The sequence below is a fragment of the Bos grunniens genome, chromosome 1 (genome assembly GCF_055505025.1).
Source record: "Bos grunniens cultivar Pamir isolate PY7600 chromosome 1, Bosgru_T2T1.0, whole genome shotgun sequence".
Classification (NCBI taxonomy): Eukaryota; Metazoa; Chordata; class Mammalia; order Artiodactyla; family Bovidae; genus Bos; species Bos grunniens.
In genome coordinates, this window is record NC_141165.1 from 74,016,251 (window position 1) to 74,030,087 (window position 13,837).

The window sequence follows — 13,837 nt, forward strand, 5'->3', positions numbered from 1 at the left end:
GAGTCAGACACGACTGAGCAACTGAACAAACAACAATGGGGAAGCAATTTAGATGGTATAGGATTTTAATGCTCGTCTTTAAATTCAGCTAACCACGTTATGTTTGTTTCACTGGAGAGAAAGTTTAATTTTACTGGGTTTTTTTCCTTTCTCAGAAAATAAGGTCTCAACCTGATTTCTTCTGAGTTTTGCTGACTTTGTAAGGCTTTATTTAAAAATCTAGGATACATAAGTTACATATCTGCTATAAGGCATGAAAGGTGAGGGGTTACTCTTTAACTTTCAAATTCTCAGTGACACTGACATCCCCTCTTTTTAATATAGTATATGCTGATAGATTGGAGAAGGAACTGGCAACCCACCTCCAGTATTCTTGCCTAGAGAATCCCATGGACAGAGGAGCCTGGTGGGCTACAGTCCATGGGGTTGCAAGAGTCAGATATGACTTAGTGACTGAACCACCACCATGCTAATAGATTATGGGGGCAGATGTTGAACTTCTAGCCAGAACAAATCTTTCAGGGAGTCATGAACCCAAACCCATATAGACCCTAGAAGTCTGCCTCCTTGGTTAGAGGTAAGGATCTTTTATTCTCCACTCATAACTTGATTATATAGCCTATGCTGCTGCCAAGTCACTTCAGTTGTGTCCGACTCTGTGCGACCCCATAGACGTCAGCCCACCAGCCTCCCCCATCCCTGGGATTCTCCAGGCAAGAACACTGGAGTGGGTTGCCATTTCCTTCTCCAATGCATGAAAGTGAAAAGTGATATGCATAAAGGTCAACTCAGGAAACCAATTTTCCTAAGTATTTTTCTTTATTTAATCTTCATGTATGTTATCATATAAAAGCTTTTTGTGGGTGATTTTAACTATGAATTTTAAATCAATTTGCTTTAAGAAGCCTTTTGCTTCTGCAAGCTACATGCTGCTAAAAACCCCAGGTGTTTTATGTAAAACAAGTAAAAAAAAAACTCTGAAAAGCTGAGAAAGGAAAGCAGCCCAGCTAGAAACCTTAGGAGCCAAGGAACAACATAGTGGTGAGTTTTTTTTTGGCCTCATGCTGCTCAGACTGGGCCCTGGCGAAGCTCACAACCTGGAAACACCAATGAACTCAAACAAAATAGGTCTGTACCCAAAAACGCTCACTCTAGCCAAAGGAGCAAGAAAGCAGTCTAGCAAGACAGAAAAGTTTTCAGACAACAACCACTCTACTCCAGACAAACACAACAGAAACAACCACGGCCTGATCCCCATCAGCAAAAGCTGAGTGGAGTCTGGACTTCCATTCTTAAAGACTAACAAGGCACCCCACCCTCTGACAGGGTGGTGTCAGTGGAGGTCACTCACGCAGCAGTAATAAGGCACTCTTGCTCCTCCTAGACAGAGTGGTATTAGCAGAGGTCTACTGAGGAGCCAGAACTCCCCACCCTGCAGCAACAAGAGCCCTTCCCCGCCACTGTCAAAGGAGCTGGAGTGGGGAACCTGGACTACCAACCTCACCCGGCACTAGTGATCAGAGCACTGTCAGAGGAGGCCTGCCACACAGATTTAATTAAGATTAGAGTCTCATAATGTAATATCCAAAATGTCCAGGTTTCACTTAAAAATCACTTATCAGGGAATTCCTTGCAGCTCCAGTGGTTAGGACTCAACACTTTCAGTGTCGTGGCCCAGGTTCAATCTTTCGTCGGGGATCTAAGATCTCCCAAGTAGCATGTCCTGGCCAAAAAAATAAATCAAAATTAAAGTCACCCATTACACCAAGAACCAGAAAAATCTCAACTCAAATGAGAAAAGACAATCAATAGATACCAACCATCAAGTTGACACAGATGTTAGAATTATTTAACAAGCATTTTAAAGCAGCCATCATAAAAGTGGTTCAACAAGCAATCACAAACATGCTTTAAACAAGTTAAAAAAGAAACAGCATAGAAATAGAAAGGCTCAAAGAAATAGAAGGTATCAAGAAAAATGAAAACTAAAAACTGTAATAACTTAAATAAAAACAACAAATGGCTCAAGAAGAATGGAAAGGACAGAAATAATTAATCAGTTACCTTGAGACAGAATAGCAATTACCCAATCTGAACCACAGAGAAAAAACAGACTTTAAAAAAAGTTACTGAGGTTTTAGGGATAATAAACTATCTAACATCATGTCAGAGCCCTAGAAAGAGAGAAGAAAAAGGGCAAGGCAGAAAAGGTATCTGAAGAAACGGCTGACCAACTCCCAAAAACATAAACCTAAATATTCAAGAAACTGAGCGAACCACACACAAGATAAACACAGATGTCCATGACAAGACACACAGTCAAACTTCTGAAAGTAAAGACAAAGGAAAAGGTCTAGAAAGTGGTACTAGAAAATGACATCTTACCTACAAGGGGAAAAGCTACTTGAACAACAAAGAATTTCTCTTCAGAGACTATGGAGGTCAAAAAAAAAAAAGTGGCACAACATTTTTCAATTGCTGAAAGAACTGAGCCTGGAGTTTTATATCCAATGAAAATATCCTTCAGAAATGAAGGGAAGAAAAAACAATGAAACGGAAATTAAAACACTCTCAGAACAAAGAAAACTTGAGAATCCGTCACAGCAGACCTAACTGGCTAGGGGCTGAAGGAATGGCTAAGAGAAGTTTTCTACACAATGAAATGACAAGAGGAGGACATCTTCGAACATCAGAAAGAACGAATCAGGGAAAAAGTAAAAAATTATGTGTAAATACAATAGACTGTCCTTCTGTCTTGGAATTGTCTAACTCATATTTATTGGTTGAAGCAAAAATCATAAATGTATGCAGAGGAAATATTTAAGACAATTAAAATCTGGAGAAGGTATGGGGCAAAAAGTGAGATAAGGCTCACTTCACTCAAACTGGTAAAATGATACCACAAGTAGATTGTGGTAGTGATATACACAGATTGTAGTACCCAGAGCAGAGGTTAAAAAGTTATACAAAGAGATAGACTCCAGAACACTATTGGTGTTCAGTCACTAAGTCCTATCCAACTCTGTGACCCCGTGGGCTGCAGCACACCAGGCTTCCCTGTCCTTCCAGAACACTATAGATAAGTCAAAATGAAATGCCAAATGAATCTGCACTAGCTATCATTTTGCTTCACTTGCAACTTTATAGGAAAGAGACTGAAGATACTCTCCTAACTCAGCATGAGAAATCAGTTTATGTATAGTTTAGATCAGTGATAAGCTAAATCAATGAAGTTACAGCAAGCAGATTATCATAATATTGGTATGCAAATTCAGCCAATGATAAACTATTTATAAACACAACCATACAAAATCTATGGGATGCAGCAAAAGCAGCTCTTAGAGGGAAGTTCACAGCAATACAATGCCTTCTTTAAGACACAAGAAAAATCTCAAATAACCTCAATCCTAACCCACCACCCAAAAGAATGTGAAAAAGAACAAACAAAACCTCAAGCTAGCAGAAGTAAGCAGACATTAAAGATCAGAGAGGAAATAAATAAAATAGAGATAACAGGGGAAAAAAAACCAACACAGTAAACACCGGGTTCTTTGCCAGGGTAAACAACACTGACAAATTTCTGGTCAGGCTCACCAAGAAGAAAGGAGCAAAGATCCAAATAAACAAAATGAGAAATACAAGAGGAAAAATCCTAACTGATACCACAGAAACACAAAAAGCCATTAAGAGAATACTATGAACAAATATATGCCAAGAAATTTGACAATCTAGAAAAAAACGGACAACTTTCTAGAAACATACAGTCTACCAAAACTGAATCAAGAAGAAATAAATAATTTGAACAGAACAATCGCTAGAAATGAAACAGAATCTAAAATTTAAAGAAAAATCCCTGAAACAAAACTCCAGGACCAGATAGCTTAGCTGGGGAATTCTACCAAACATACAAAGAAGAACTTAATACTGCTCCTCCTTAAACTCTTCCAAAAGACTAAAGAGAAAGGAACACTTCCAAAGACATTCTATGAAGCCAACATCAGCCGGATACCAAAAGCAAAGACAATACCAAAAAAGAAAATTACAGGTCAGTATCTTTGATAAATATAGACACGAAAAAAATCTCAACAAAATATTAACAAACTGAATCCAACGACATATAAAAAAGCCACACACCATGACCAAGCTGGATTCATCCCCAGGTCACAAGGAGGGTTCAATATATGCAAATCGGTCAATGTAACACACATCAACAAGAGAAAAGACAAAAACCACAGGACCATCTCAACAGATACAGAAAAAGCATCTGATACATTTTAACATTCACTCGTGATAAAAACCCTTACAAAAATTAGTACAGAGGGAACATAACATAATAAACGCTATTTATGACAAACCCACAGCCAATATAATACTCAATGGTGAAAAGCTGAAAGCCTTCCTGCTAAAATCTGGAACAAGACCAGGATGCCCACTCTTAGCACTTCTTTTCAACATGGTATTGGAAGCCCAAGCCACAACAATCAGACAATAAAAACAAATAAAAGGTATCCAAATTGGTAGGGAAGAGGTAAAATCGTCATTATACACAAATGACAAGCTACTATATATATATCAATAGAAAACCCTAAAGACTCCACACAAAAACTACTAGAACTGATAAATGAATTCAGTTAAGGTAGCAGGACACAAGTTTAACATACAGAAATCAGTTGCCTTTTTTTACATTAACAATGAAATATCAGAGACTGTAAACAAACAATCCCCTTTAAAATCACATAAAAAATAATAGAAACCTCACCGAGGAGGTGAAAGATATATGCTCAGAACTACAAAATAAAGGAAATTAAAGATGATACAAAGAAATGGAAAGATATCCCATGCTCTAGGCTTGGAATAATTAATACTATTTAAATGGCTATACTACCTAAAACAACCTACAAATTTAATGAGATCCCTATCACATTACCCATGAAATTTTTCACAGAACTAGAACAAATAATCCTAAAATTTACATGGAACCATAAAAGACAGAATTGCCAAAGCAATCCTGAGGAAAAAGAACAAAGCAGGAGACGTAATCCTTCCAGACTTCAGACACTACTACAAAGCCACAGTAATCAAAACAGTGTGTTAGCACTGGCCCAAAAACAGACATGCAGCTCAATGGAGCACAACAGAGAGGTGGGGGCGGTACCCACAGACCGATTAACCTTCAACAAATGAAGCAAGAATACAAAATAGGAAATAGCCTCTTTAGCAAGTGGTGCTGAGAAAGTCTCAGAGCTGCACGTAAGTCAATGAAGTTAGAACATACCCTCACACCACGCACAAAAATAAACTCAAAAGGGCTTACAGACTTAAATGTAAGATATGATACCATAAAACTCCCAGATCATAGGCAGACCATTCCCTCACATAAATCATACCAATGTTTTCTTAGGTCAGACTCCCAGGGCAACAGAAATAAAAACACAAATAAGCAAATGGGATCTAATCAAGCTTACAAGCTTCTGCACAGCAAAGGAAACCATAAACATAAAAAGACAACCTACAGAATGGGAGAAACTATTTGCAAATGATGTGATGGACAAGGGCTTAATTTCCAAAATATACAAACAGTTTATACAATATCAAAAAACCAAACAACCCAATTGAAAAATGGCCAGAAGTCCTAAATAGACAGTTTTCCAAAGGAGAAATACACACGGCCAATAGACACATGAAAAGATGCTCAACACTGCTAATTATTAGAGAAATACAAATCAAAACTGTAATAGAGTAACATCTCACACTGGTCATAACGGCTATCACTAAGAAGTCTACAGATAAAAAAATGCTAGAGAAGGTGTGGAGATGTGAGTGTAGATCAGTGCACCCACTGTGGAAACCAGTATGAAGATCACTCAAAAAAAACTAGAGTTGCCATATGATCCAGCGATGCTACTTCTGGGCACCCAGACAACACTATAATTCAAAAAGATATATACATTACTATGTACATAGCAGCACTATTTAAAATAGCCAAGACATGAAAGCAACCTAAATGTCCACTGACAGATGAATGGATAAAGAAGATGTGGTACATATGTATAGTGGAATATTACTCAGCCATAAAAAAGAATGAATAATGCCATTTTTCAGCAACAAGGATGGACCTAAAGATTATCATACTAAGCGAGAAAAAGACAAATACCATATGACATCACTAACATGTGGAATCTACATACAACACAAATCAACATACCTATGAAATATAACCAGGCTCACAGATATAAAGAACAGACTTGTGGTTGCCAAGTGGGTAAGAGGTAGGGCAGGGAAGGAGTACGAGTTTGGGATTAGCAGAACAAACTATTATATGTAGGATGGATAAACAACAAGATCATACTGTACAGCAAAGGGAAGTGTACTCAATATTCTGTGATAAACCATAATGGAAAAGAATATGTAAAAGTATATACATATAACTGAATCACTTAGGTCTACAGAAGAAATTAACACATTGTAAATCAACTATACTTCAATCAGATTTTTAAAAATTAACAAAAAACTATTTACAACTTCAAGGGAAAAAAATTCTAACATTTTTACATATGCTACTTCCTACAATAAATACTTTATTGATCTTTGTCATCCAAGACTAAGGGTATATTTAGCAGCAAACAAACTTTTGAAAATCAGAAAATTTGAAAAGCTTCCTGCCAATAACTAGTTAGAAATTCCATTTTTAAATAAGATTCAGAACATGCACGGCTCTAACAAAATCCTTACCAAAATCTAGTCAATATTCTTGCTCCCTTGTGCCAATGTTAATGGACAAATATTCTTTATCAATCTTCATCTTTCAAAGGCAATAAGGCCAGTACTTTTTATTTTCTACCACAATTCTGTCAATAGTATTTTTTTCTCCACATTTCTCATTAAATATACTATATACTGCAGAAGGCAATGGCACCCCACTCCAGTACTCTTGCCTGGAAATCCCATGGATGGGGGAGCCTGGTAGGCTGCAGTCCATGGTGTCGCTGGGAGTTGGACACGACTGAGCGACTTCACTTTCACTTTTCACTTCCATGCATTGGAGAAGGAAATGGCAACCCACTCCAGTGTTCTTGCCTGGAGAGTCCCAGGGACAGAGGAGCCTGGTGGGCTGTCATCTATATAGATGACATCTATGTGTCATCTATATCACAACTTTATATTGAGAAACAGATTCAGAGAGGTAAAGTAACAAGTCCTGGAAATCACAAATAAGTGGCAGAGCTGGGATTCAAACCCAGTCTAATTCCAAATGCCAGATCCCCTGAACTAACGAGAAAAGTACTCCCACCTTCAGAACCCCCAATGTCCTCTAAAGATGACTCAGCCCTTTCAGTGTATATTAGATGTGGGTAATGTTTGCTCCCCAACTAAACTAAATTTGAAGTCAAAATCCATGTCTGATTCATCCAATTGGTCTTCACAAAACAGGTACTTAGTTGACAAATGAGGTACAGAATAGATTTGAAATACATAAATTATACTGGCACCGAATTTTATATAGAAAACATTCCACAAAGAAAAAAGGGTAGGGGGCTAAAGTTAAAGCATAAAGGTCACAGGCCTTTCCTGATGATACCGGCCTCATCAGGAAAATTAAGTAGAAACAAATCTGAGGAACAGACAAATTATGGCATGATTATTTTACATAAGGGTGCTTTTCTGAAATTAAACATTTGTAGTTTCTTTAAACATAACATTTCTATTTGAAAACATTTAAGTGCATTAGTATTTATGCACAATTAAATGTGTAGTCTTTAAAGAAATATGTAAAGACTTCCACGTGTCTAGAAATTTGCCATTAAATGCAAAAGAAAACAGACTTGTAATTTTTACAAAATCATCCGGAACATAATTGAGACCAGGAAACTGATCTTGCTCGCTGGATGCATTCCCAGACTCTAACAAGTACAGTGCTTGGTAGTCCAACCTACATAGCACACAAATACTGATGAAGAAGAAGATACAGTACCAGATTCAAATCTCTATTTAGAATTTTTCAATGCTAGATTAGGCTCTCCAGTTTATGGGGATTGGATACCCACTATTTTGACTACTCCTCATGATATGTACTCTGTGCCAGTTAAGTATATATAGATGACTAAAAGCTATAGCCTGAAATTTATAAGGCTTTACAAATGTATACATTCTATATTAGACTCAGATTAGTTAGTAGTATTGTTTTAATAGTAATTTCCTGCTTTGATAGTTGTACTGTGGTTTTGTAGCTAATAACAGGGTTAAGGGTAATATGAATCTGTACTAATTTTGCAACTTTCTTGTACATCTAAATTTCAAAATGAAGTGAAAAATTTTAACTAGAAATACTTACTGCACCAAGTGATGGTCCATATCTTCCTGTGGCAACTTTACACACATAACTGACAAAATTGGAAATAACACCTAAGAAATAAACCACATTTCAGTAATTTCAGTGAGGTATAAAAATGGCTTCCATTTCTGACCTCCACCCCATGAAGACCAACAGATGGGTTTCTTCCCCAGTCAAGGTGCAGGCATAAATACTTATTCTGCCTATCACTTCAGATATATTATAGGGAAAGCAAAGCCTGACCCACTCCACCACTTACTAAGTAACACAGGGTCATTCACTCCACCTCTTAATTTTCATTTTCCTCATCCATACTGTATGAAGAAAGACTATGGCCCGAACTCACCAACTGTGTGGGAATTCTCTGGACTGCACGCTATACACTAAATCAGACTCTGTGGAGCAGGACCAGGGAGTCTGTATTTTGCCCAGTTTGCCAAACGAATGTGCCGCAGATCCAGACTAGATGATTTTTTAGGTCCCTTTGGCACCAATGTCATTTGACCTTGACTGTGGCTAATTTCAAAAAACAACTTTCTGTGGAGCAGGAATTAATGGCATTTGAAAGAGACTCTTTGTACTTAGAACAACATTAATGCTCGGGGGAAAGAACTACACACACAGGCCAAAGATGTTACTCAGCTTCTGTTTTGAGGGACTAGCTGCACATGAGTAATAACAATGATTAAGTACCCGCTCTGGACCTTGTGGTAGATGCTTCTATTTTCATCCCTTCTACAACCCCATGTTATAAGAGTGAGTACCATTACCCTCAGAGAGGTACCATCTTTTCTGCAACATTATACAGCTGGTAGCAGACATAGGATCTGAACCTAGGTCTTCCGTCTCCAAGTTGAGTGTATTTTCACTACACATAACTGGCAGATATACTGTTTTTAAATCAAAGGATTTTAGGAATGAATTTTTATACTTTACGGCTTTAAGTACATTTTGCAAACAAAATACATTTTTTTTGAGACAGTTCAGTCGCTCAGTCGCGTCTGACTCTGCAATTCCATGAACCGCAGCACGCCAGGCCTCCCTGTCCATCACCAACTCCCAGAGTTTACCCAAACTCATGTCCATTGAGTCGGTGATGCCATCGAACCATCTCATCCTCTGTTGTCCCCCTCTACTGCCTTCAATCTTTCCCAACATCAGGGTCTTTTCAAATGAGTGAGCTCTCTGCATCAGGTGGCCAAAGTACTGGAGTTTCAGCTTCAACGTCAGTCCTTCCAATGAACACCCAGGACTGATTTCCCTTAGGATGGACTGGCTGGATCTCCTTGCAGTCCAAGGGACTCTCAAGAATCTTCTCCACACCACAGTTCAAAAGCATCAGCCCTTCTGCACTCAGCCCTCTTTATAGTCCAACTCTCACGCCCACATATGAACACTGGAAAAACCATAGCCTTGACTAGAGGGACCTTTGTGGACAAAGTAATGTCTCTGCTTTTTAATATGCTATCTAGGTTGGTCATAACTTTCCTTCCAAGGAGTGAGCGTCTTTTAATTTCATGGCTGTGATCACCATCTGCAGTGATTTTGGAGCCCAAAAAAATAAAGTCTGACACTGTTTCCACTGTTTCCCCATCTATTTGCCATGAAGTGATGGGACCAGATGCCATGATTTTAGTTTTCTGAATGTTGAGCTTTAAGCCAACTTTTTTACCCTCCTCTTTCACTTTCATCAACAGGCTCTTTAGTTCTTCTTCACTTTCTGCCATAAGGGTGGTGTCATCTGCATATCTGAGGTTATTGATATTTCTCCCAGCAATCTCGATTCCAACTTGTGCTTCCTCCAGCCCAGCGTTTCTCATGAGGAACTCTGCATAGAAGTTAAAGAAGCAGGGTGACAATATACAACCTTGACGTACTCCTTTTCCTATTTGGAACCAGTCTGTTGTTCCATGTCCAGTTCTAACTGTTGCTTCTTGACCTGCATACAGATTTCTCAAGAGGCAGGTCAGTTGGTCTGGTATTCCCATCTCTTTCAGAATTTTCCAGTTTATCGTGATCCACACAGTCAAAGGCTTTGGCATAGTCAATAAAGCAGAAATAGTTGTTTTTCTGGAACTCTCTTGCTTTTTTGATGATCCAGCAAATGTTGGCAATTTGGTCTCTGGTTCCTCTGCCTTTTCTAAAACCAGCTTGAACATCTGGAAATTCACGGTTTTTTGAGACAAGCAAACTTTAATCAGCCAAGTGCCAATTTAGCAGCGTTTAGGAACCTGGAATCATGAGTTATCATTTTTAAGCTGAGATAAAGAAATGCTGCTAAGTCCAGGATGACTAGAGTGGTTCCATGCTAATGTATCCTTGCAACAAAATGAACGAACTCATTCTCGACAATCTTACTGGAGAGCTCTAATCAAAAGCTTTCTGGAAACTGAACATACTTTGGAATTGAGTGTAAAGTTATTAAACAAAGATCCACATGATTAAGGTAGCCGAGAAGTCTGGGAACCACTCATCTATAAAACGGTGGGCCTGAGCTAAAGAAACCAAGGCCTTGGGAGACAAAAATGACATGCTTAAGTACTACACCAGCTTGTATCCTTCTCTATATACAATCTGAAAAATAAATATATACTGAGGATTACTGTATATAGAATGTGGCTGTAATCATTCCCTTTGTCCCTTCTCCAGATAGGTGAGAGCACTTAAACTCCGGACAGGCCCAAGATGAAAGCTGATTACCTGCAGATAAGTATACTGCCATGAACTGCTCCTGACCCAGAATGTTCACTATGCTGGAGGAGAAGCTCCACAAGACATACATATTGGCTGCCATGTGAAACAAGGAGAAATGACTGAACGTTGACAGCAACATTGGAGAACAAAGGACCTCTATAAGAGAAAGAAAACGTCCTGTAATTGTGCACACACAATCCATTTTAGACTTTTTTCATTATCATTATGGAAAAAACATGCACAACAAACCAGAGCCAGTTAAAAGACTGGATAAGATGGTTTAAGATAGCATTTTTCAAAGTGGTACAAGCTACCTTAAATGTCTTTTCTATAGCAACCAATAAAAATTCTCAGGTCAACAAAAGCAACTTGTCCCATGGAAAAAGTTAGCTAGAAAAAATAATTAGTAAATTATTTAAATCACAGAAATAAAACTGTATATAACAGTCTCTTTAAAGAGTAAACTTATAGTGATCACTGATCTTAAGTCAAAAAAAAACGTATTATGGAAACCTACTATGTGCAAGGTACATTTTAGGTGTCTGGATACAGTTGTAAGAGAAATGAGGTTCCTGTCTGCCACAAGCTTACAGCCTGTCCTCCAGATTTTGCTTATAACTATTGACAAGTTAGTCATATTTCTTATAGCACTTCAATTACCATAAAGCATATTCCTTCATATTACTTCTACCTCAAAATAAAAATCACACAAGTTAGACTTACTTGAGGCTGGATTGGATGTGAAGTATCTGATCATTGTCCGCTGCAGAGAAGGTACTCTCCACAAACAAAATACAAAAACATTTGCAGCTATGATACCTACAAAATAAACATTTCTAATTTAGGAAATTAAAAATAAAAACAAAGAAAGTCTAATCAAAAGTCCATATGAATCAGATTTTCTACCACATTAAACAGTATCACACAAAAAAAAGTATTACATACTTGGGAGAGGGAGTAAGTTAGGAAAAGTAAGTGAAATCAGTGTTTTTGAGTATCAAAACTGTCACAGGTTGGTAAAGTCAGAAAATTCCTGTAAAACTGCAAATGTTCTAGGAGGTAACTTCCTTCACTCAGCTCCATATTTTACTTCTTCTCAATAAATAATCAGATCTGTAATTACTATTTGAAAATGGCCAAGTCAAAGACAGAACTAATGTACAGAATTAGGTTCTTTGACCAAGAGTAAAAAAGCTTTCTTTTTCCAAAGGGAATGGTATGCTTCTTTAACTTTTGAACAGCTTTCAGAAACACCTATGGATCATCTGTGTAGGGACTTCCCTGGTGGCCCAGTGGTTCAGACTCTGCATTTCCACCACAGAAGATGCAGTTTTGATTCCTAGTCCAGGAACTAAGATTCCAAATGCTGCTCAACATAGCCCCAAAATAAGTCTAAAAATAAAAGAAGATCATCCGTATAGACAAAGATCCACAGGTCTGCAAAAAATACTCATTATTTAAGAATTCAGGAATAGTTTGGAAGAATTTTGCAAGTGCTTTTGAAAATATGTTTACATGTGGGAGTCAGGTGACTTTCATTTTTCTGCAAGAACTGAAGTTGCTAGAACTACCACTAAATTAAGCTTTTTGACAAAATAGTTAAATAGTTAAAAAGCCTATTGACTAGTAGGTTTATGACACAATAGTTAATTCTAGGGAAGAACTAAGTTATTAAGAACTGCAAACTTGAAAAAATACACTACTTTTAGGTACCACAACTCCTTACACATAGTAGGCACACATCTACTTGAATTAAATAAATGTAAACATGTGTTCATTCCTTCAATATCTTTAAGCAACAAGCAACTAGCCCTTTCAACTTCTTCAATTCTAGCAACATTCTGCTAAGCCAGAATTTCTAATCTAGTGCTCCTTCTACTAGACAGAGACACAGATAGCCAAGGGGATTTCTTTTGACCTTGGTCACTCTAGGACTTCAGACACCAAACAGCTCTTAACTGGGAAACAGTATACGCTGGTCCCCAGAAGCAAGTGAGCAGGAAAGGAGGTGACAATCCTCTGAAGAAGCAGTGTACACTGTCTAAAGTTAAGGATGAAGAAAACTAGCAGGACTGACTCTGTCCTGTTTACACTGTAACCCGGGCAAGAGGCCTAACATCTCAGCCTCAGTTTTCTCTTCTGTTTAAAAAAAAAAAAAAAAACTACCTCAAAGAGTTGAAAGATGACTAAATGAGAAAATATGACTAAATGTAGTGATCACACAGTGATAACTCAAAAAGTGAAAATTATGGTATAAAGGGAATAGCCTTTTTAGGTCTGAATCCTAAAGGTATGCCCTTAGAAGGTTTGTGGCCTGTGGCATTTCATGGCCTTCACTTCAGTTTCCTCATTGTAAAGTGAGAATAAAACTCGCTAAACATCATAAAGGTTGTATGCGTGTGTGTATGTGTCACTCAGTCATAACCGACTCTTTGTGACCACACAGACTGTAGCCCACCAGGCTCCTTTGACCATGGAATTCTCCAGGCATGAATACTGGAGTGGGTAGCCACTCCTTTCTCCTGGGGATCAGCCCACCCCAGGGATCGAACCTGGGTCTCCTGCATTGTAGGTGGATTCTTTACCGTCTGAGCCACCAGGGAAGCCCCATAGTACATACATCTAGTATGTAGATTACTCCAAGAAAATGGTTCCCTCCCCCTCCTTTTCCTTTTCAAGGTACAAGTGTTTAAGGTCTCTGTTTGTATCTCCATTTAAGAGAAGGGTTACTTGCCTCCTCCTAACCCAGTCATGCCTAGGACTAGCTTGGCACTATTGATTTGGAAAGGTTGCTGGTGCCTCAGTGCCTAC

General features: G+C 38.1%; 1 protein-coding gene across 2 annotated transcripts in view; it reads right to left on the bottom strand.

Annotated features, from left to right (window-relative positions):
• Positions 1-13,837, bottom strand: part of PARL (presenilin associated rhomboid like) — a 54,381-nt gene that overhangs the window by 8,156 nt on the left and 32,388 nt on the right. For both annotated transcript variants that reach the window (XM_086396384.1, XM_086396378.1), the window contains exons 5-7: positions 11,750-11,845; positions 11,033-11,182; positions 8,333-8,403 (exon numbers count right to left, since the gene is read on the bottom strand). In XM_086396384.1, the coding sequence (XP_086252510.1) occupies positions 8,333-8,403; positions 11,033-11,182; positions 11,750-11,845 (317 nt within the window). The remainder of the gene's footprint in view (positions 1-8,332; positions 8,404-11,032; positions 11,183-11,749; positions 11,846-13,837) is intronic.